Source organism: Lampetra fluviatilis, chromosome 65, assembly GCF_964198595.1.
Source record: "Lampetra fluviatilis chromosome 65, kcLamFluv1.1, whole genome shotgun sequence".
NCBI lineage: Eukaryota > Metazoa > Chordata > Hyperoartia > Petromyzontiformes > Petromyzontidae > Lampetra > Lampetra fluviatilis.
This window is the reverse complement of record NC_136339.1, coordinates 5335044-5358717: the sequence shown is the minus strand read 5'-3', so window position 1 is coordinate 5358717 and position 23674 is coordinate 5335044. Positions and strand designations below refer to the sequence as shown.

The 23674-nt window shown below is 52.3% G+C and overlaps 1 protein-coding gene across 1 annotated transcript in view; it reads right to left on the bottom strand.

Annotated features, from left to right (window-relative positions):
• The window catches only part of LOC144952039 (uncharacterized), a 29774-nt gene extending 6741 nt beyond the window's left edge, over positions 1 to 23033 (bottom strand). Inside the window, exons 1-3 of the mRNA XM_078882431.1 lie at positions 22940 to 23033; positions 8913 to 9349; positions 3522 to 3583 (exon numbers count right to left, since the gene is read on the bottom strand). Of these exons, the coding sequence (XP_078738557.1) occupies positions 3522 to 3583; positions 8913 to 9349; positions 22940 to 23027 (587 nt within the window). The 5' untranslated portion in view covers positions 23028 to 23033. The remainder of the gene's footprint in view (positions 1 to 3521; positions 3584 to 8912; positions 9350 to 22939) is intronic.
• Positions 23034 to 23674: the final 641 nt, after the last annotated feature.

The following is a 23674-nucleotide window of genomic DNA, read 5'->3' as shown; positions in this document are numbered from 1 at the left end:
GGCATCATCTGCACACATCCGTCACCAGCACCGCGTGTTGCCTTCGATTCAAGGGAGTCGACACTAGGCGACGTTTCGGGCGATGGCCCTTCTTCGCAGCCTTCTCATCGAGGCCGCTCGACCTCTCCCCCGTGCCCTCACACAATGAAGGCCCTCGTCCCGAAACGTCGCCCCGCCACCAGCACGGGCTGGCAACGTACGGCGTGAAAGAAGTTCACCCCTCGCGACCACTGCTGCTGCTGCTGCTGCTGCCGGGGTTAGCGGATCACGCAGAGATGGGGGCCGTGGAACCCCTGGCAGAGCCGAGGGGGGGGGGGGTCGGAACGGCTCCACCACCCCCCCCTCGACCCCCCCCCCCAACCCTCGCAGCCAAGTATAAAAGATCCACCCCCATGTAGCCTCGCGAGACTGTCGGGGCAAGTGCTGTTGGCGAGTGTGGAGGCCACGAGGGGGTGGGTGGGTGAGCACAGCAACCACGCCCGGCCGCCTTTGTCTCCCTCGTGCTCATGCATACAAAGACAAAGCTCCACCCCCGTGTAGCCTTAACAGACTGTTGGGGCAAGTGCTGTTAGCGAGTAGCAGCACCTATGAAGGTCGGCACGGCACACGAGGGGGTGGGTGGGTGAGCAGCAACCACGCCCGGCCGCCTTTGTCTCCCCTAGCGGCACATCGCACCGGGCACTCATTTGAGGCTGAGCCGACCTAGGTGAGGCCCAGGACCGGTTGAGAGATTCGCGAGCGCGCTAGAGTTGATAGCGGAGTGCGCTAACCGCTGCGCCACCGCTCCCACCGCCAACACCCACCCGGGGTACAATAACGATCGCTCATCCCGCTAAGTGTGCGTTGATTGCGGACGCCGATAGGGCCGAGAGAGATACATGGAGATAACAATCTGGTCTGGGGGGAGATGGGGGGCTGCAGTGGCTAGGAGATGTTAACTACCTCGCCTGGTGTACAGGAGGTCGTGGGTTCGATCCCTGACCCTGACGCCTGCTGTATATTTGGAGTTTGCGTGTCTCTCTCTCTCATCATCATCACGGTGGCTAGGAGATGTTAACTACCTCGCCTGGTCTACAGGAGGTCGTGGGTTAGATCCCAACCCCTGACGCCTGCTGCTGCACATTTGGAGTTTGCGTCTTTTTCTCTCCCCGTGGTCGCGTGGATTTTTCTGCGGTCCCTCCGGTTTTCCCCTCCGCATTTAGAATCAACGTCACCACGCGGTTAGAGTGATTTGGCTGCTGCTGTACATTTCCACGCGGGGATAACGATGATTGCGGTTCAGTGATTCTGCACTTGCTCTATTACTATAGTACTATACCCGCCTTCGACTTTGTCGAACGACCGGGTGTTTAATGTTAGCGATTCGTCGTATTATCCGGCCGTACAGCGAATGAAAACATACAATTACTTTACTGTGCAAGTTAAACAATTTACGTGTTTTAATATTTACGTGTTTTATTTTGTTTAGGTCCCCTTCATAACATCATATGCTACAGGCCCCCCGCACTTAGCTTCATCCTGCACTGCCCCCCCCCCCCCACCACCTCTCAAGGAACATGAGCGCCGTTTTGAAACAAACAACATTTAGGCTGGCCTGCCTTCGATCAATCCTGGGTTTAAACCTGCAGGCTGGATTGTGTGAGGAGCTCACAAATCCTCGAAAGATCTGGACAGAGTCCCATCGGTGAGCTCCTCCGGCAGGCAAGGCTGCGTTGGCTGGGTCATGTAGCCCGCATGCCCAGCCACCGCATGCCTAAACAGCTTTTGTTTGGCCGGATCGAGGGGGCTAAACGGGCGCGGCACGGGCTAGAGAAGAGATGGAGTGATGTGGTACAGGAGGACGTGGAGCTGAGTGGACTTGCCGATGACTGGTACCAGCGGTGCCAAGATCGGCCTCTGTGGAGGAGGAGGCTCGTGAAGGACGCTGCTACTGGGCAGTTGGAGGCAGTCGCCCTCCAGCAACAACAGCGGAAGGCGGAGGAGCGACGCTCACAATAACGAGCTGAGCGCCTGGCGGATAAAATCCAGCGAGTTGGCAAAGTGCGGGAGCGTGGTTGGTGGTGCATCGGTCGCTCATCTCAGTCGACCCACGGCACCTGCTGGGTCTGTCCCGTGACTTCCTGCACCTAGCCTGGCACAGCAGGGGGTACAGCTGGGGGTGCATCTACCAGTAGTCATCTCAGTCGACCCACGGCACCTGCTGGGTCTGTCCCGTGACTTCCTGCACCTAGCCTGGCACAGCAGGGGGTACAGCTGGGGGTGCATCTACCAGTAGTCATCTCAGTCGACCCACGGCACCTGCTGGGTCTGTCCCGTGACCTCCTCCTGCCCGCGAGCCTGTGACACTTCACGTGGCCTCGGAGTGCACCTAGCCTGGCACAAGCGCCGTGGTGACGTCACCGCCGCGTAGTGGCTGATGACGGTTGTTGTTGTTGTGAGAATACACGTGTGTATGTGTGTACATGTGTGTGTGTGTACATTTGAGTGGGGAGCGGTGGTGTAGCGGTTAGCGCTACGCTGCGCTACGAACCTGGCGACCCGAGTTCGATTCCCGCTCACGGCCAACACCAGCGACGATTATTTGAATCGGTCCTGGGCCTCTCCCTAGGTCGACTCAGCCTCAAATGAGTACCTGGTGTGGTGTATAAACATCGCCACTGGGGAGACAAAGGCGGCCGGGCGTGGCGCTGGCCACCCACCCCCTCGTGTGCCGTGCCGGCCGTCATAGGTGCTCCCTAACAGCACTTGCCCCTACAGTCTTTTAAGGCTACACGGGGGATCTTGTATTTGTGCAGGTGAGTGTGCAGGTGAGTGTGTAGGTGAGTGTGCAGGTGAGTGTGTAGGTGAATGTGTAGGTGAATGTACAGGTGAATGTGTAGGTGAGTGTGTAGGTGAGTGTGTAGGTGAGTGTGTAGGTGAGTGTACGGGTGAGTGTGTGGGTGAGTGTACAGGTGAGTGAGTACGTGAGTGGGTAGGTGGGTGTACAGGTGAGTGAGTACGTGAGTGTGTGGGTGAGTGTACAGGTGAGTGTGTAGGTGAGTGTACAGGTGAGTGAGTACGTGAGTGTGTGGGTGAGTGTGTAGGTGAGTGTACAGGTGAGTGAGTACGTGAGTGTGTGGGTGAGTGTGTAGGTGAGGGTACAGGTGAGTGTACAGGTGAGTCGCTCACCGCTCAGCAGTTTGGTTTCGCTGATAGCGCGCGGCAGAAGTTGGATCAGGAACCAGAGAATCAACCCGAGTCTCCTCCACATCATCATCATCATCGCCATCATCATCATCGCCATCAGCACCTCCTCACTATCACAACTCCTTGACAAGCTCCTCACGCAAGCGTGAGACACTCTCTCTCCTGCCCTATCTCTCTCGCTCTCTTTTTTTTACGATCAGTGGAAACAAGAAGATGCTCGGTGTATTCGGCACTTTGCTTCGTTCATCTCTCGCTCTCTCCCCACACTCTCCTCTCTCCTGCCGTATCTCTCTCTCGCTCTCTCCCCACTCTCTCTCTCTTCTCCGAGCCCTGACCGCTCCTCCTCCTCCACCCGCACCACCCGGGGCAATGGAAATCGTCTGCGGCGTCTCCCGCTCTGCGGAGTCGCGGAGCGAATTCATCAGCGGAGTGTGGGAGCCGTGGGGGGGGAGGATGGGGAGGGAGGTCGGCATCCCTGCCAGCCTCTCTCCCTCCCCACATCGCCCCCCCCACATCGCCCCCCCCCACATCGCCCCCCCCCACATCGCCCCCCCCCCACATCGCCCCCCCCATCGCCCCCCCCCAAATCGCCCCCCCCCCCACCCTCTCTACCCTCCATCCCCCCCATCCCCCCCCATCCCCCCCACCCTCTCTACCCCCCATCCCCCCCACCCTCTCCCTCCCACCTCTCCCACCCTCTCTCCCCCCATCCCTCCCACCTTCTCTACCCCCCCATCCCTCCCACCCTCTCTACCCCCCCCATCCCTCCCACCCTCTCCCCCCATCCCTCCCACCCTCTCTACCCCCCCCCCATCCCTCTCTCCCCCCCCACAATCCCTCCCATCCCACAACCCACAACCCACGACCACCACCACCGACCGCCGCTCAGCCGCTACGTTGTGATGTCACGCGCACGTCAGCTTTGTTGTTTATTTGTTTATTTATTTATTTTGTACTTTTGTCATATAAAACACAACGCTCTGGTCAGGCCCCCACGGGGCAAGGGGGGTTGGTGGGGGTTGGTGGGGGGTTGGTGGGGGGTTTGGGGGGTTGGTGGGGGGTTGGTGGGGGGGTGGGGGTTGGTGGGGGGGTGGGGGGGTTGGTGGAGGGATGGGGGGTGGGGGCTACCTTCACAGCTCAGAAAACGTGGCCACAGGAAACGGCCACTTGACGATTGGACCAGCGCGATTCGCGTCGATAGCTTCCTAACGGCGCCTCCGCTAGAGGCCGCTACAGACAGCCCCTCTGCACTACCACAGAGAGGGAGATTCCATCAGCCACGGGGTGAGAAGGCACCGCTTCGATAGCTTCCTAAGGCAGCCTCCGCTAGAGGTCGCTATACAAAGCCCCTCTAGACTCTTCTAGAGGGACATGCTGACTCACTGCTACTACGACTACAACTATTCGTTCACGTGGTGGAGAGTGGGGTGGGGAGTGGAGTGACCCACGCTTTACCCCCACCGGCATGCAAACAGACGCCCGATCGAGGCAAAACATTCGAAAACAACTCCTTCATATTCTTGGTTCTTTCGGTAAAGTCACGTAGAAGGGAAATAATACAATAATAAAAATAAAACATAATAAAATACAATTCTCACGACGTTTCGGCCACAACGCAAGCAGCCGTCCTCAGGTGAAGAACAGGTCTGTCGGAAAGACAGCGTCTGAATAGCTGAGGACGGCTGCTTTTATTAGGTTGTATTTTTATTATTTTATTATTTTATTATTTCCCTTCTACGTGACTTCACTAAAGCTTTAAATCGAAACTCCATCATAATAATGATTCTAATTGTTACGAGTTTAAAAACAATTTAAAAATACCGAATTTCGATAAAAATAAAATAGAAACTACTTTTGGGGCCTTGGAGACAGGGCGAGAGGGTAAGATGTGTGTCCTGGCTAGACCCAGCGTGTTCAGTAGAGTGACATACACGGTGGCTAGGAGATGTTAACTACCTCGCCTGGTCTACAGGAGGTCGTGGGTTCGATCCCGACCCTGACGCCTGCTGCTGTATATTTGGAGTTTGCGTGTCTCTCTCTCATCATCATCACGGTGGCTAGGAGATGTTAACTACCTCGCCTGGTCTACAGGAGGTCGTGGGTTCGATCCCGATCACAACACAAGCAGTCAAAATGCAAACAAAAATAAACAACTCTGATGATGATAGTTGTACGCCTTTTGGCGTCATCTGGTCCAACACCAATGGAGGACTAGGCTCTAAGAAAAGCTGTCTCGGGTGTGGACCAATCAACTTCAAGGACAATGCATATCATTATCATCATCAGAGTTGTTTATTTTTGTTTGCATTTTGACTACGTGTGTTGTGGTTATTGCAAACATGATGCTTGTCTTTTTTTTCGATTTAAATCTTTCGTGACTGCAGGGATTCATCTTCTTGTTTCGGTAAAGTCATGTAGAAGGGAAATAATAAAATAATAAAAATAAAACATAATAAAATACAATTCTCACGACGTTTCGGCCACAACGCAAGCAGCCGTCCTCAGGTGAAGAACAGGTCTGTCGAAAAGACGCTGTCTTCTACGTGAATTTACCGAAAGAACCAAGAAGATGATGCCTTGTATAAAGGTGTCAGTTTTGTACCAGTTGAAAGGGTAAAAACCTATTACTATATTTTGCCACTGGTATAATATCCCTGTATAATAACAACAACAACCCTATGTGTCCTGACTAATTATTCCACTTCTAATTGTTTAACTTTCACGAGGGAGTGGTTAACTCTCTCCCATCAGCCGAAACATCCTCCAACCCAGCCCCTCATCCCCCCACTTCCTCTCCCGCCCCTCCCCCCAACCCCCCTCCCCCACCCCGCACCGTCACGTGACGAAAACGCCCCCTTTGTGCCGTGTGAACCTCGCCTCGGGGTGCCACGTGGCCTCAAAATATCATTCGACGCGACCGCAATTGACAAAAATAGCAATAAAAAAATACCGCACGGACAACAACAAACGAAACTACGACAGGTTTGTTTGTTTTGAAACATTAGCGTCGTCATTATCACCACCACGATCATAATTGTACGGAAGTAGTCGTTGTTTCGTGTCGTTAACAAAGCGAGGAGGAGTACCCAGAATGTACTTCTGCTGCAGTAGGCCCGAAGCTTTCCCCCGCCCTCTCCCCCTCTCTCTGTGAAGCGTCACGAATCTTCTTAATCAACAACAACGATGAGCACAACATCAACAGCAGTAACGACGACAACAGCAACGTTTTCAATGGCTCCACGCACGAGTCGACTGGCTAACAGGTGTCCCTTTGTTGGAGACGTCACCGGGCAGCTGGGTGATTACCGGCCAATGGCAGGCCAAGATTCTGCGCCGGCGATGACTTGGCAGAGGGTTGCTCAAGTTCGCTGTTCTCATACCCGTCAACCCCTTATCAGTGCCCCTACCTTATTACAGACCAATTCAGACCTTACCGGTCACCCCGTGCCACTTATACATCTCAACGTTCATCCTACAGAGTCCCATCACAAGGGAGAAACACAAACAAATAGACAATATTGTTTACCCGTATTGAAATGGCTGTACGCCGTATGGACTTCAAAACTCAATTTCCCTGGACAAATATACGGGGTAAACCGTGTGGGCTGACAGTTATGGGTTCTATCCCCAGCGTTTAAACACCCCCAGCTTATTTAACTAAGATTTTTCTTTATTTAACATCCATCTGAAGGTTAAAGGTAATCGTTTTCCTCGCCAAGAATCGATACCTTGCAAGCTCCCTCCGTTTTCTTTTTTCAATTGCAAACAATTCCACCTCGTGGCATTCCGTTAGTGGCTCAAGGTGATTTAAATGAAATAGTAATAGAAGCGTCCCGCATGTATATATGTACAGAGACTCATCTACTTATGGACGAGTACGGTTCCAGAGGTCTGTTCGTAAGTCGATGTGTTCGTAAGTCCAACTTTACGCCTGTCGATTTCAAACGCGTTGTACGGGGTGTACACTAAACACGGGGGAATGGCTTCAAAAGTTGTATAATCTCCTGTAGATGTAGATACCACTGGTTCTTTACGTTCCACAGATGTAGATGCCACTGCCGCCATCTATTGCGCTGCGGTTCAACTTACGACTCTCGGCCCGAACGGGCAACTGGACATACAGACAAGTTTGTTCGTATCTCTGAAAGTTCATAAGTCGAATGTTCGTAAATAGAGGAGTCCCCTGTATGTTGAACTTGTTTCGCACCCCCGTACGTGACCAACCGCGCTAATCAGAGGTGCGGGGAGTGGGGAAGGATTTGAGAAGCAATGATGACATTTTAAGTTTGATTTTAAAAAATGTGTAATGGCATGCGTATATATATCATGTTGTTTGTCTCTCTTTTTTTACTGTGATGCTTAGATATGTAATCGTCAGTGTGTAATGTTGGGTGAGTAACACTTAATCCTGGGTCCTGCCTGGCTAAAAAGCGGGGCTAGGTTATTGACCAATCCTGGCCAGCTGGCTCAACAAACGTAATAAACTAGCTAACTATCCCTCGCTAATACTGCGGCCAACGGAGCATGTGAACCCCTCGGGGTAGTAATAACAACGTGGGGAGCGGTGGTGCAGTGGTTAGCGCTGCGCTGCGCTGGCAGAGACCCGAGTTCGATTCCCGATCATGGCCACTACCATCACCACGAACTCCGGTGACGACAGCCTGAACTGGTCCCTGGTGGGCCTCCGCTAGATTTGACGTCAACACGACCGCCCGCTGGATTCGAACCGCGGACCGCTGCATCAATAACAACAACGACGACGACAAAAACAACAACAACAACAGTGTTGTGAGCTACCTCCTAGCTACGTGACCAGCCACCCACCTCGCCACCCCCACCCCACCTTGAAGGCCAACCTTTGGAATCCCCGATGGGCATTCTTGGAATCTCCGACGGGCGGGCAGTCCTTTGTACGCCTTCCGTTAGGCACCCTTTGGGTATTCTTGATGGGGGTCCAGAGATCCACCGCCCTCACCCCCCACCCATGTCCGTGAGAATTGGCTTCGATTTTTGTTGTTTTGTTTTCCGAGGGTCACAGGGGGAGGGGGTTATGAGCTCAGCCGTCGGTTCAAGGCCTTCTGCTTCTTAGCTCGGCCTGTAGCCTGCGCGGAGTGCAAGGCCAGTGCAGGAGAGGGGAGCGTGGAGAGCGAAAAGCAGCATGGAGACTTACGTAGGAGGAGGAGAGGAAGGGTGGGAGGGGGGGTGAGCGAGAGGTTGGGGGTCTTGGGGGGAGGTGGGGTGGGGGGAGGGGTGAGGTGACATCACATAGTCGAGCAATGGCCGGCCGCTTTGGAGGGAGGAGCTCCCCCCGATTCTTCGGCTGCCGCGTCTCTCTGCCGACCGCCATCGTTCCACGCGAATCATCTTTCGCTTGGACGGTCAGCCAAGTTGGGGGGCTGGTGGGGGTGGGGGGGGGGGTTGGTGGTGCAAGTACGGGGGGGGGGTCTATGGGTGGAGGTTGCAGACGATGATTGGGGACTTCACAACATCCCCGTTCACCCACACTACACCATCCCCCTCCACAACTCCTGCGTCACCTCCACAACTGCCACCGCCACATCTGAGTCCAGTCCGCGATCTCCTCTCCTCCTCCTCCTTCCTCCTTCCCTCACTCCCCCCGCTCGTGGACAACCCCACCACCACCCACCACCACCCACCCCACCACCCACCACCGCCACCCACCACCACCACCACCGCCTCCGTCACGACACGAGACACCCGGGCACCCTTCCCGCCTCCCCAGCGTCCTCGTCGCCGTGGCCCCCACCTCCGCCCTCCTCCCCATCCTCCTCGAAGGCGGGCCGGTGCCCTGCGCCCTGCGCCACGTGGCCGCAGCACGCGGCCACGCTGAGGGCCCGCACGAGGCGCGGCCGCGACGTCGCCCACTTGACGTAGAGGTCGCTGTCGGCCGTCGAGAAGAGCACCTCGCCCAGCGGGTTGAAGGCGCCGCCGGCCGTCCCGCGCCGGCTGAAGGCCTCGCGTACCGCGCTGCGCAAGTCCCACGAGCTCTTGGCCACGGTGAGGAACAGGACGTGGCCCGTGCACGGCTCCAGGCGGCCGATGGCGTAGAGACCCGCGGCGCCGGCAGGGATCGCCTCCGTGTGGCGCACGTTGGCACGCATCCACTTGCCCGCCACCAGCTCGTCGCACACGCGCTCCAGCTCTGGTGGGGGGTGGTGGGGGGCAGTGGGAGATGTGGGTTAGATGGGGGGGTGGGAGTAGGGCGAGGTGGGAGGGCAGTGGGAGATGTGGGGGGGGGTGGGGGGTGGGGGTGGGGGGGCAGTGGGAGATGTGGGTGAGATGGGGGGTGGGGGGGCAGTGGGATATGTGGGGGGGGGGGGTGGGGGGTGGGGGTGGGGCGAGGTGGGGGGGCAGTGGGAGATGTGGGTTAGATGGGGGGGTGGGGGTGGGGCGAGGGGACAGTGGGAGATGTGGGTTAGATGGGGGGGTGGGGGTGGGGCGAGGTGGGGGGGCACCTCTTATTGGCAAGCTCCAGGTTCAGCAGCAGCGCCTCCAACTCCTCCTCTAAGTGAGCAGCAATTACCAGATCATCGGCATACAAACGTGGTAGACCAATAGGGAGCCATCCCTTGACCGCACCCGGGCATCGATCAGCCTCCCATTGTATCTGTGCCAGATGGAAATTCCTCTGGTACAGCCATCGAAAGCTTCGCGAACTACGTGGTGGAAAAAGATATTAAATAATGTGGGAGCCAGAGGACATCCCTGTCGCACCCCAAGGTGTACAGGGAAAGGCTCTGACTCCCGGCCACGTAGTTTTACCCGAGCCCGCTCACCGTCCTTAATGATCGTGAGCAGAGAGTCAGGTACTCCGAAAGCACGAAGAATAATCCAGAGCCCAGGCCTACCGATGGTATCATAGGCCTTGACCAGGTCAATAAAGCAGAGATGTAGATTTTGTTGAAATTTCCTTCACATCTGCTGTAGCAGATGGACAGAAAATATGGCATCTGTGCAGGACCGCCCTTTTCTGAAACCGCACTGGGGCTCCGCAAGCCTCTCCTCAGCGTGCGTGGCAAGGCGATGTTGAATAATCCTTGCCAGGACCTTTTTCGGCACACTGGGGAGTGAGATGCCCCTGTAGTTGTTACAGTCTGTGCGGTCCCCCTTCTTAAAGAGGGGGACCTCCAGGGCATCCTTCCAATCCTGCGGAACCTGTCCAGTGGTCCAGACTTTGTTATGATGTCATATAGGGCAGTCTGTATACAAACGCCACCCTCCCTCAGAATTTTGCTTGTGAGATCATCTGTGCCCGGTGCCTTTCCTGGTCTCAGACTCTGGATCGCCTTCAGTACTTCCTCAACAGATGGCACCTCAGCCAGCCACTCACAGGGGGTGACTTCCTCTTCCAATATTTGAGACACCGCAGCCTCAGCAGGGTCATCCCCACTTTGTCCCATGATGTTTTCCATGCTGAGGATTTCCCCTCCCCCAGGACTTCACAAAAATGCTCAGCAAATCTGCAAACCTGTTCCATGGGGTCGGAGATTGGATCACTGTTTTTTTCCCTGAATGATGGTAATAGGTGTGGCGCTGCAGGTTACTTTTTTGAAGGAGTTAGTTAAATAGTGATTTGTGATCGCGGGCCACTGAGGCAGACTCCATCTCCTCAGCAACCCGCGACCACCACCCATCCTTTCAGCGCCTCATGGCTCTCCGAACCTCCGAGCGAAGGCTGCGGTAAACCTCCTCATTCTCTGACGTGGGATACTGTAGACGATGAGAGTGGGCCTGTCGCTTTTTCTCAATTAACCTGAACACCTCCTCTGTCACACACACACTCTCACACTCACACACACACTCACGCACACACTCTCACACACACACTCACACACACTCACTCTCACACTTACACACACACTCTCACACTCTCACACACTCTCACACACACACTCTCACACACACACTCTCACACACACACTCACACACTCTCACACACACTCTCACACACACTCTGACACACTCACAGACTCACTTACTCTCACTCACTCTCACACACACACTCTCACACACCCTCTCACACACACACACTCTCACACACACACTCACACACACTCACACACACACACTCACACACACTCACACACTCACACACACTCACACACTCTCACACACTCACACCGCCTCCGCTCCCCACCCCTCCGATGCTGTCATTGTGTGAAAAGGTGTGGGGGGGGGTGTGGGGGGTGTGGGATGTGTGGGGGGTGTTGGGGGTGTAGGGGGGGTGGGTTGTGTGGTGGTGTGTGGGGGGTGTGGGGGAGAGTGTGGGGGGTGTGGGGGGTGTGGGGGGGTGGGGGGTGTGGGGGGCACGGGTTGCCCCCCCCCCTCCTCGCCCCCCGTGCGAGATTGGAGTTGACAGGCGCGACGAGGCAGCTTCGCTACAGCCAGTCACGTGATGACACGGCTCCACAAAGAGCAGCCAACACCACAACAATCAATACCACGACCACAATAAATACCACCACCACAATCAATAACACCACAACAATCAATAACACCACCACTATCAATAAATACCACCACAACAATCAATACCACCACCACAATCAATCAATACCACCACCACAATCAATACCACCACCACAACAATCAATACCACGACAACAATTAATCACCACCAACAACCATACCAATCAATACCATAACAATACCGACATGACCACCACAACTAGCAATCAATACCACCACCAAAACAATCAATAACCACCACCACCACCCACAACCACCACAACCACCAACCATAACCACTTCCAGCATGGCCACAATCAATACCATTACTACAACAATACCATAACAATCAATACCACCACCACAACAATCAATACCACCACATTACCACCACTACCACGATACCACCACTAGAATACCACCACAATAATCAATACCACCATCAATACCACCACTACAGTACCATCACCACAGCAATCAATACCACCACTACGATAATCAATACCAACAACCAACACCACCACTACAATACCACCACCAACCCCACCACTACAATACCACCACCACCACAACAATCACTACCAACGCCACTGCCACATCAATCAATACCACCACCAACCCCACCACTACAATACCACCACCACAATAATAATCAATACCACCACCAATACCACCACTACAATACCACCACCACAACAATCAATACCACCACCAACCCCACCACTACAATACCACCACCACAACAATAACACCATGACAATACCACAACCACAATGCCACCACCACCACCATCAAAGACAAAGATCCCCCGCATAGCCTTAACATACTATTGGGGCAAGTGCTGTTCGCGAGTAGCACCCCAAACAGCGACTGGTCTGACCATACTTCACCACTGACTTGAAGCTTCGTGACTGGAGGAATGCACAAGTCACGTGGCTCTGGGTTCAAAGAAAATAACAAAACATTGCGACGTTTCCGATCGCAACACCAGCGGTCGACCCACGGGACTGTCACCCAAAGGACATACTTCACCGGTCTGGTCAGCGCGGGTTTGGTGGAGATCCTATGGATCTCGAAACGAGTACCAGGGGTCATTCTGTGTGAGTCTGTGGGTCTATGTGTGAGTCTGTGGGTTTCTGTGTGAGTCTGTGGGTCTCTGTGTGAGTCTGTGGGTCTCTGTGTGAGTTTACGGGACTTTGTGTGAGTCTGTGGGTCTCTGTGTGAGTTTACGGGTCTCTGTGTGAGTTTACGGGACTCTGTGTGAGTCTGTGGGTCTCTGTGTGAGTCTACGGGTCTCTGTGTGAGTTTACGGGACTCTGTGTGAGTCTGTGGGTCTCTGTGTGAGTCTGTGGGTCTCTGTGTGAGTCTACGGGTCTCTGTGTGAGTCTACGAGTCTCTGTGTGAGTCTGTGGGTCTCTGTGTGAGTTTACGGGACTCTGTGTGAGTCTACGGGTCTCTGTGTGAGTCTGTGGGTCTCTGTGTGAGTCTACGGGTCTCTGTGTGAGTATGTGGGTCTATGTGTGAGTCTACGGGTCTCTGTGTGAGTCTGTGGGTCTCTGTGTGAGTTTACGGGACTCTGTGTGAGTCTATGGGTCTCTGTGTGAGTCTACGGGTCTCTGTGTGAATCTGTGGGTCTCTGTGTGAGTTTACGGGACTCTGTGTGAGTCTATGGGTCTCTGTGTGAGTCTACGGGTCTCTGTGTGAGTCTGTGAGTGTCTGTGTGAGTCTATGGGTCTCTGTGTGAGTCTGTGGGTCTCTGTCTGAGTCTATGGCTCTCTGTGTGAGTCTATGGCTCTCTGTGTGAGTCTGTTGGTCTCTGTTAGAGTCAACGGGTCTCTGTGTGAGTCAACGGGTCTCTGTGAGTCTGTGTGAGTCTGTGTGAGTCTATGGGGCTCTGTCTGAGTCTATGGGTCTCTGTGTGAGTCTATGTGTCTCTATGTGAGTCTGTGGGTCTCTATGTGAGTCTGTGTGAGTCTGTGGGTCTATGTGTGAGTCTGTGGATCTCTGTGTGAGTCTGTGGGTCTCTGTGTGAGTCTGTGGGTCTCTGTGTGAGTCTGTGAGTCTCTGTGTGAGTCTATGGGTCTCTGTGTGAGTCTGTGGGTCTCTATGTGAGTCTGTGGGTCTCTATGTGAGTCTGTGGGTCTCTATGTGAGTCTGTGTGAGTCTGTGGGTCTATGTGTGAGTCTGTGGATCTTTGTGTGAGTCTGTGGGTCTCTGTGTGAGTCTGTGAGTCTCTGTGTGAGTCTGTGAGTCTCTGTGTGAGTCTATGGGTCTCTGTGTGAGTCTGTGGGTCTCTATGTGAGTCTGTGGGTAAAATTCTCACGACGTTTTATTTTCTTGCTGTGGATTTCACACCTGATGACGATTGCTTGTGTTGCAGTTGAAACGTCGCGAGAATTGTTATTGTTTTATTTTTTTATTATTGTATTATTTCCCTTCTACGTGACTTTCCCGAAAAGAACTGAAATATAGATTATTGTACTAAAGGTGAATTGCCTAAGTTATCAATGGAAGGTGCGTATCGGATCAATTGCTTACGCGGCAAATGCGATATTGGACAGACCGGGACGTAATATCAGCGTAAGACTAAAACGACATCAAATGAACATTAAATGTCTCCCAAACTCAGCTACCAGCATGCTTGCCAACAAGGACATTCAATTGATTTTAATAACGTTGAAGTGTTATGCACGACTAATTACTACTCGCTAAGACTAGTCAAAGTAATCAATTAAAATCGAGAAGAATTCTAATAATTGCAACCGCTGCGATAGCTATAAACTCTTTTCAGCCTCGAAGCGTATTATCTAACCTATGATTAAGTAATATAAACAACACACACATTCACCATTAGAACCTCCTTTGTCAGGAGCAAAATATGATAATTAACACACACATTGCAATTCCTTACAGGTGATTCACATGCTAAGTGGATGATTACTGATCGATTACACAATTGCAAACACCCCCAACCCCCAACCCCCACCTCCGCCTCTGATCCCAAATCCTGATGGGGTTCAACAATGATGACATCTCATCCGGTACGATTTAAGACCCGAAGCAGTTGGACGGCTTCACGATTGTGCCAAATATTCCCGCAGATGCTGGATGTGATTGTCAGCGAAACGTCGGACTCACTCAAATTCTAAACGTTGTGGGTCCACTCTTCAACACACCGGTGGGCTAAAGTCGTGGACGAGTTTGTCTTTCGTCAAGGTGACGCGTTTATTTGACTGATTGGCCGTGTCGGGTGGTGGAGGGTTATGACGCAAACATTCTTACTGACGCGATTGAACCCAGAAAGCTTGATTGTGAATGAGTGTCTAGCATGAGTCTACGGGGCTCTATGTAAGTCTGTGGTGGTGGAGGTGGGTGGTGGTGGGTGGTGGTTGGTGGGTGGTGGTGGTTGGTGGGTGGTGGTGGTTGGTGGGTGGTGGTGGTTGGTGGGTGGTGGTGGTTGGTGGGTGGTGGTGGTTGGTGGGTGGTGGTGGTTGGTGGGTGGTGGTGGGTGGTGGCGGTGGTGGTGGTGTGTGGCGGTGGTGGTGGGTGGCGGTGGTGGTGGGTGGCGGTGGTGGTGGTAGTTGTTGGTGGTGGTGGTTGTGGTATCTGGGAATCTGTCTCGTCCCCGAGTGGACGAGATGGGGTGCATTCCGCTTAGGGTGGGGAGACCTTGTGTGTGTTAATGTGTGTGTGTGAGTGTTTAATGTGTGAGTGTGTGTGTTAATCTGTGTGTGAGAGTGTGCAATGTGTGTGTGTGTGAGAGTGTGTTAATGTGTGTGAGCGTGAGTGTGTTAATGTGTGTGTGTGTGTTAATGTGTGTGTGAGAATGTGTGAGTGAGTGTGTTAATGTGTCTCTGTGTGTGTGAGAGTGTGTTAATGTGTGTCTGTGTGTGTCGTCAAACTCGCCACCACCCGACGCAGCCAATCAGCAAGAGGGGGGTTTATCGCGTGAACAAAACGTGGCCAACTTCTAGACTTGAAGTTTTCGTGACTGCAAGAATCCCATACTCCATTGGAACCTCATTTGCCAGTAAATAATATGATAATTGTTTTTTTACCCTTCTATCTGGCAACAAAACTGACACTTTTTTTTACAAGGAGTCATGTTTGCATATACCACAATACCTGCGGTCATAATGCAAACAAAAAGTATAACTCTGATACATTCGCTTATCAATGTATGCATACATTATCAGAGTTATGTTTTTTGTTTGCATTATGACTGCAGGTATTGTGGTCTATGCTAAACATGACTCCTTGTAAAACAGGTGTCAGTTTTATTGCCAGATAGAAGGGTAAAAAAACAATTATCATATTTTTTACTGGCAAATGAGGTTCCAATGGAGTATGGGTGTAAATGCTTTACCCCGAGCTCTCATACTCTGATGGTGCGTTGTCTTTGAGTTGTGCGCCTTTTGGCGTCATCTGGTCCAACACCATGTGAGACTAGGCTCTAAGGAAAGCTGTCTCGGGTGTGGACCAATCAACTTCAAGGACAGTGCATATCATTTTCAGAGTTGTGTTTTTTGTTTGCATTACGGCTGCAGGTATTGTGGTCTATGCAAACAGGACTCCTCGTAAAAAAGGTGTCAGTTTTGTTGCCAGATAAAAGGGTAAAAAACCAATCATATTTTGCTACTGGCAAATGAGGTTCCAATGGTGTAAATGCTTACCCCCGAGCTCTCATACTCTGATGGTGCATTGTCTTTGAGTTGTGCGCCTTTTGGCGTCATCTGGTCCAACACCATGTGAGACTAGGCTCTAAGGAAAGCTGTCTCGGGTGTGGACCAATCAACTTCAAGCACAGTGCACATACATTATCAGAGTTATGTTTTTGTTTGCAAAAAAAAGGTGTTAGTTTTGTTGCCAGATAGAAGGGTAAAAAACAATTATCAATGCCCATACTCTTTGATTTTTTTCGGTAAGGTCACGTAGGTGAAAAAAAAATTAATTGTTTTCATTTTTTATTTTATTTTTTTACCTACTCGACTTTAGCGAAAAAAACAAAACGTGGTCACTTCGGTCGCGAGCTGCAGCAGCCTGACCCGCTGCTGAACATCGATAATCGATGACGATGACGAAGGGTTAAAAGCCTATTGTTATAACTCTGAGGCTGGCAGGAGAGGTGCCATTGTCGTCACAAATATGTTCGAAAAGAAAGTAAACTCGCTCGCCCGCTCACAACATCTCATTCAATCGATTGCCCACTCACTCACTCGCTCACTCACTTTATCATCTCATTCAATCACTCGCCCACTCACTCGCTCACTCACTTTATAATCTCATTCAATCGATTACCCACCCACTCACTCGCTCACTCAATGTATCATCTCATTCAATCACTCGCCCACTCACTCGCTCACTCACTTTATAATCTCATTCAATCGATTACCCACCCACTCACTCGCTCACTCACTTTATCATCGCATTCAATCGATTACCCACCCACTCACTCACTTTATCATCTCATTCAATCGATTACCCACCCACTCACTCACTTTATCATCTCATTCAATCGATTACCCACCCACTCACTCACTCGCTCACTCACTTTATCATCTCATTCAATCGATTACCCACTCACTCACTCACTCACATAATCTCATTCAATCGATTACCCACTCACTCGCTCACTCGCCTCATCATCCATTCAATCGATTACCCACTCACTCGCTCACTCACATCATCATCATCTCATTCAATCGATTGCCCACTCACTCGCTCACTCATTTCATCATCTCATTCAATCGATTACCCACTCACTCGCTCTGTCTGTGTGTCTCTGTGTGTGTCTCTGTGTTGTGTGTGTCTCTCTCTCTGTGTCTCTGTGTGTCTCTCTCTGTTGTGTGTGTCTCTCTGTGTCTCTCTGTGTCTATGTTGTGTGTCTCTCTCTGTGTCTCTGTGTTGTGTGTGTCTCTGCGTGTCTCTCCCTCTGTGTGTCTCTGTGTGTGTGTGTATTTCGTTGTGTGTGTCTCTGTGTGTGTCTCTCTCTCTGTGTCTCTCTCTTTGTGTGTCTCTGTGTGTCTGTTGTCTGTGTCTCTGTGTGTCTCTGTGTTGTGTGTCTCTCTCTGTGTGTTCATGTTGTGTGTGTTTATGTTGTGTGTGTCTCTCTGTGTCTCTCTCTCTGTGTGTCTCTCCCTTTGTGTGTCGCTCTCTGTGTGTCTCTCTCTGTTTGTCTATGTTGTGTGTCTCTCTGTGTGTCTGTTGTGTGTCTATGTTGTGTGTGTCTCTCTCTCTGTGTGTCTATGTTGTGTGTCTCTCTCTGTGTGTCTATGTTGTGTGTCTCTCTCTGTGTGTCTATGTTGTGTGTCTCTCTCTGTTTGTCTATGTTGTGTGTCTATGTTGTGTGTCTATGTTGTGTGTCTCTCTCTGTTTGTCTATGTTGTGTGTCTATGTTGTGTGTCTCTGTGTTGTCTCTCTCTCTCTTTGTGTCTATGTTGTGTGTGTGTCTCTCTGGGTGTCTGTTGTGTGTCTATGTTGTGTGTGTCTCTCTCTCTCTGTGTGTGTCTATGTTGTGTGTCTCTCTCTCTGTCTCTGTGTGTCTATGTTGTGTGTCTTTGTGTGTCTATGGTGTGTCTCTCTCTCTGTGTCCCTGTTGTGTCTCTCTGTGTGTCTCTGTGTTGTGTGTACACGTGCAGCTACTACTACTACTACACGTGCAGCTGCTGCTACACGTGCAGCTACTGCTACTACACGTGCAGCTACTGCTACTACACGTGCAGCTACTGCTACTACACGTGCAGCTACTACTACTACTACACGTGCAGCTGCTGCTACACGTGCAGCTGCTGCTACTACACGTGCAGCTACTGCTACTACACGTGCAGCTACTACTACTACACGTGTCGCTACTGCTACTACACGTGCAGCTACTGCTACTACACGTGCAGCTACTGCTACTACACGTGTCGCTACCACATGTGCAACTACTTTTGCTACGAGGCTAATCGGGCACTGCGCGTGATGACGATGATGATAAATCCGCCACTCGGCTGAGCCATCGATCCTGCTCGACGGGTATCTGCTGAATGAGAGCCACACACAGCCTCAAGTGGGCGGGGTGCCTCCTCGTCTGGAAACATTACGAAAAGTTAAAGTTTACACTCTCAGCTGTTCGAGATGATCGCCACTGATCCGCTGGTGTTGGCTTTGTCAGTTTTTTTTTCTGCTGCTGCTGTTGGGGCAAATTGTGGACTTTCGGCTCGGCAGATCGGTTTGCGTGGTCAAAAGGACAAACGGTGCGTGACGATCATTTAAAAGGAAACGCGCTGATAATAATAACAACGACGACGATACGAACGTATTCGTGGTTCTTTCAAGTAAAGTCGCGTAGAAGGGAAATAAAAAAACTAAAACATAATAAAATAATTCTCACGACGTTTCGGCCACTGCAAGCAGCCGTCCTCAGGTGAAGAACAGGTCTGTCAGACGCTGTCTTTCCGACAGACCTGTTCTCCACCTGAGGACGGCTGCTTGCGTTGTGGCCGAAACGTCGTGAGAATTATTTTATTATGTTTTATTATTTTATTATTTCCATTCTACGTGACTTTACCGAAAGAACCAAGCAGATGAATCCCTGCAGTCACGAAAGCTTTAAATCGAATCATCATGATGATTGCTTGTGTTGCAGTCGAAACGTCGTGAGCATTTTATTGTTTTATATTTCTTATTATTTTATTCTTTCACTTCTACGTGATGCATTTACCGAAATAACCAAGAATATGAATCCCTGCAGTCGCGAAAGCTTTAAATCAAAATTTTACGATACGAAAGTTTTTTCATTTAACTCCAATGTGTTAACGTTGGCGTGTGTTTTGACTCACTCCGACACACAATTGGATTGACTCGCTGACCAATCGAAACTCATTGGCCACGTTTTGTTTACGCGACAAACCCCTCCTCCCGTCCCCCCTTAATCGATGGGCTGTGTGTCGGGTGGTGGCGGGTTTAACGACACAACACTGATCGATTTAGGCGATCTAAGCCAACGAAACAACTCCCCATGCACCCATCTCTCGTCGTCTCTCTACTACGGATAAAGTTGTGGACTCACACAGAGACCCATAGACTCGCACAGAGAACCATAGACTCACATAGAGACCGATAGACTCACACAGAGACCCATAGACTCACACAGAGACCCATAGACTCGCACAGAGACCCATAGACTCGCACAGAGACCCATAGACTCACACAGAGACCCATAGACTCGCACAGAGACCCACAGACTCACACAGAGACCCATAGACTCACACAGAGACCCATAGACTCACACAGAGAGCCATAGACTCACACAGAGACCCGTAGACTCACACAGAGACCCATAGACTCACACAGAGACCCATAGACTCACACAGAGACCCATATACTCCCACAGAGACCCATAGACTCACACAGAGACCCATAGACTCACACAGAGACCCATAGACTCACACATGGACCCATAGACTCACACAGAGACCCATAGACTCACACAGAGACCCATATACTCCCACAGAGACCCATAGACTCACACAGAGACCCATAGACTCGCACAGAGACCCATAGACTCGCACAGAGACCCATAGACTCACACAGAGACCCATAGACTCACACAGAGACCCATAGACTCACACAGAGACCCATATACTCCCACAGAGACCCATAGACTCACACAGAGACCCATAGACTCGCACAGAGACCCATAGACTCACACAGAGACCCATATACTCCCACAGAGACCCATAGACTCACACAGAGACCCATAGACTCACACAGAGACCCATAGACTCGCACATAGACCCATAGACTCGCACAGAGACCCATAGACTCACACAGAGACCCATAGACTCACACAGAGACCCATAGACTCACACAGAGACCCATAGACTCACACAGAGACCCATAGACTCACACAGAGACCCATAGACTCGCACAGAGACCCATAGACTCGCACAGAGACCCATAGACTCACACAGAGACCCATAGACTCACACAGAGACCCATAGACTCGCACAGAGACCCACAGACTCACACAGAGACCCATAGACTCACACAGAGACCCATAGACTCACACAGAGAGCCATATACTCACACAGAGACCCATAGACTCACACAGAGACCCATAGACTCACACAGAGACCCATAGACTCACACAGAGACCCGTAGACTCACACAGAGACCCATAGACTCACACAGAGACCCATAGACTCACACATGGACCCATAGACTCACACAGAGACCCATAGACTCACACAGAGACCCATATACTCCCACAGAGACCCATAGACTCACACAGAGACCCATAGACTCACACAGAGACCCATAGACTCACACAGAGACCCGTAGACTCACACATGGACCCATAGACTCACACAGAGACCCATATACTCCCACAGAGACCCATAGACTCACACAGAGACCCACAGACTCATGCAGGATAAAATTCTACGTTTCGTACGGAGTCAAAATCGTCTCGTGTGTCACCGACAGCTAAACTCTGGACCCACCACCACCACCACCTCCAGCTCGACACAGTCGACGAACGTTTCAGTCAATGGGCCTTCTTCAGGAGACCAGTGAAGCGGCGTCTCTATCCTTTGGTACTTTCGGTGAAGTCGCGTGGATGGGTTCAAAGAAAATGACAAGAAACTAGGAAAGTTTCGATCGCAACACCAGGAAAAGAAATGAAATAATGACCACACGAAAGTTGATCGACCTGGCGCTGCTGACGTCACGACCCCCCCCCCCCCGTCCCCCTCCCCCCAAACGCCCCCCCCCCCATTCCGCTCCCGCGTTTCTGACGTTTCGCGCTGCGTGCCGATTCCAGCACTTTCTAGGCCAGCGAACCACCCAGCCAGTCATTCACTCAACGGTTTACTTCCTCACCACATTACCCACTCAGTCACTCTACTACCCAGGCACCCAACTACCCACTCACTCAACCCAATCACTCAACCCACTCACTCAACCACCCACTCACTCAACCACCCACTCACTCAACCACCCACCCACTCAACCACCCACCCACTCACCTACCCACTCACTCAACTACCCACTCAGTCTCCCACCCAAACACCCAACTACCCACTCAGTCACTCAACCACCAATACACCCAACTACATACTCACTCACTCAGACAACCATCTACCCACTCACTCAACCACTCAGGCACCCTACTACCCACTCACTCAACCACCCACTCTCCAACCCACTCACTCACCCACCCACTCACCCAACTACCCACTCAGTCCACCACCCAGCTACCCACTCACTCAACCACCCACTCACTCAACCACCCACTCACCTACCCACTCACTCAACCACCCACATACCTACCCACTCACTCAACCACCCACTCACCTACCCACTCACTCACTCAACCACCCACCCACCTACCCACTCACTCAATCACCCACTCACCTACCCACTCGCTCAACCACCCACTCGCTCAACCACCCAGACACCCACCTACCCACTCACTCAACCACTCACTCACCTACCCACCCACTCAACCACCCACTCACCTACCCACCCACTCAACCACCGACTCACCTACCCATCCACTCAACCACCCACTCACCTACCCACCCACTCACCTCCCTACCCACTCACCTACCCACTCACCTACCCACCCACTCACCTCCCTACCCACTCACCTACCCACTCACTCAACCACCCACTCACTCAACCACCCACCCACTCACCTACCCACTCACTCAACCACCCACTCACCTACCCACTTACTCACCTACCCACTCACTCAACCACCCACTCACCTACCCACTCACTCAACCACCCACTCACCTACCCACCCACTCACCTACCCACTCACTCACCTACCCACTCAACCACCCACTCACCTACCCACCCACTCACCTCCCTACCCACTCACCTACCCACTCACCTACCCACCCACTCACCTCCCTACCCAACCACCTACCCACTCACCCACCCACCCACTCACCTACCCATTCACTCACCTACACACTCACTCACCTACCCACTCACTCAACCACCCAGATAAGAGGAGAGTTTAGAGCCGAGTTCGTGACGTGACCGCGCGCGGTCGCCAAATCAATGGGATCAGCTGGGCCACAAAGACAAAGATCCCCCGTGTAGCCTTCACCTCCTGGAGGGGCAAGTGCTGCCAGCCAGCGCCTACGAAGGCCGCGACACGGCACACAAGCCCGCCCCGGCCGCCTTTGTCTCTCCTTTCTCAGTCACGTGGTTTGGGGGGGGGGGTCGATCTCCCGCACCCCCAAACCCACCCCCTCCCCTCCACGGCCGCCTTTGTCTCTCTCACCTTTCTGAATGTCCACGGGATCCACTCGCTCCACCACCTTCAGCACGGCCTCGCGGAGCTCCTGGGCGGATCGCAGCCCGCGCTCCATCTCCCACCAACACGTCCTACACCACCTACACCACCTACACCACCACCTACACCACCACCACCTACACCACCTACACCACCACCACCTACACCACCTACACCACCACCACCTACACCACCACCACCTACACCACCTACACCACCACCTGCCTGTCTGTGTGTGTCTCTCACCACCACCACCTACACCTGCCTATCTGTCTGTGTCTATGTGTCTCCCACCACCACCTACACCTCCACCTGCCTCTCCCTCTCTCACCACCTCCACCTGCCTCTCCCTCTCTCTGTGTGTCTCTCACCACCTCCCCCACCTCCACCTGCCTCTCCCTCTCTGTGTGTCTCTCACCACCACCACCTACACCTGCCTCTCTGTGTGTGTCTCTGTGTCTTCCACCACCACCTACACCTCCACCTACACCTGCCTCTCCCTCTCTCTCTGTGTCTCTCACCACCTCCTCCACCTGTCTGTCTGTGTCTCTCTGTGTCTGTGTCTCTGTGTCTGTCTGTCTCTGTGTCTGTCTCTCTCTCTCTCTCTCTGTGTCTCTGTCTGTGTTTGTGTCTCTGTCCGTGTCTGTCTGTGTCTCTGTGTCTCTGTGTCTGTCTGTCTGTCTCTGTGTCTGTCTGTCTCTCTGTGTCTCTGTCTGTGTCTCT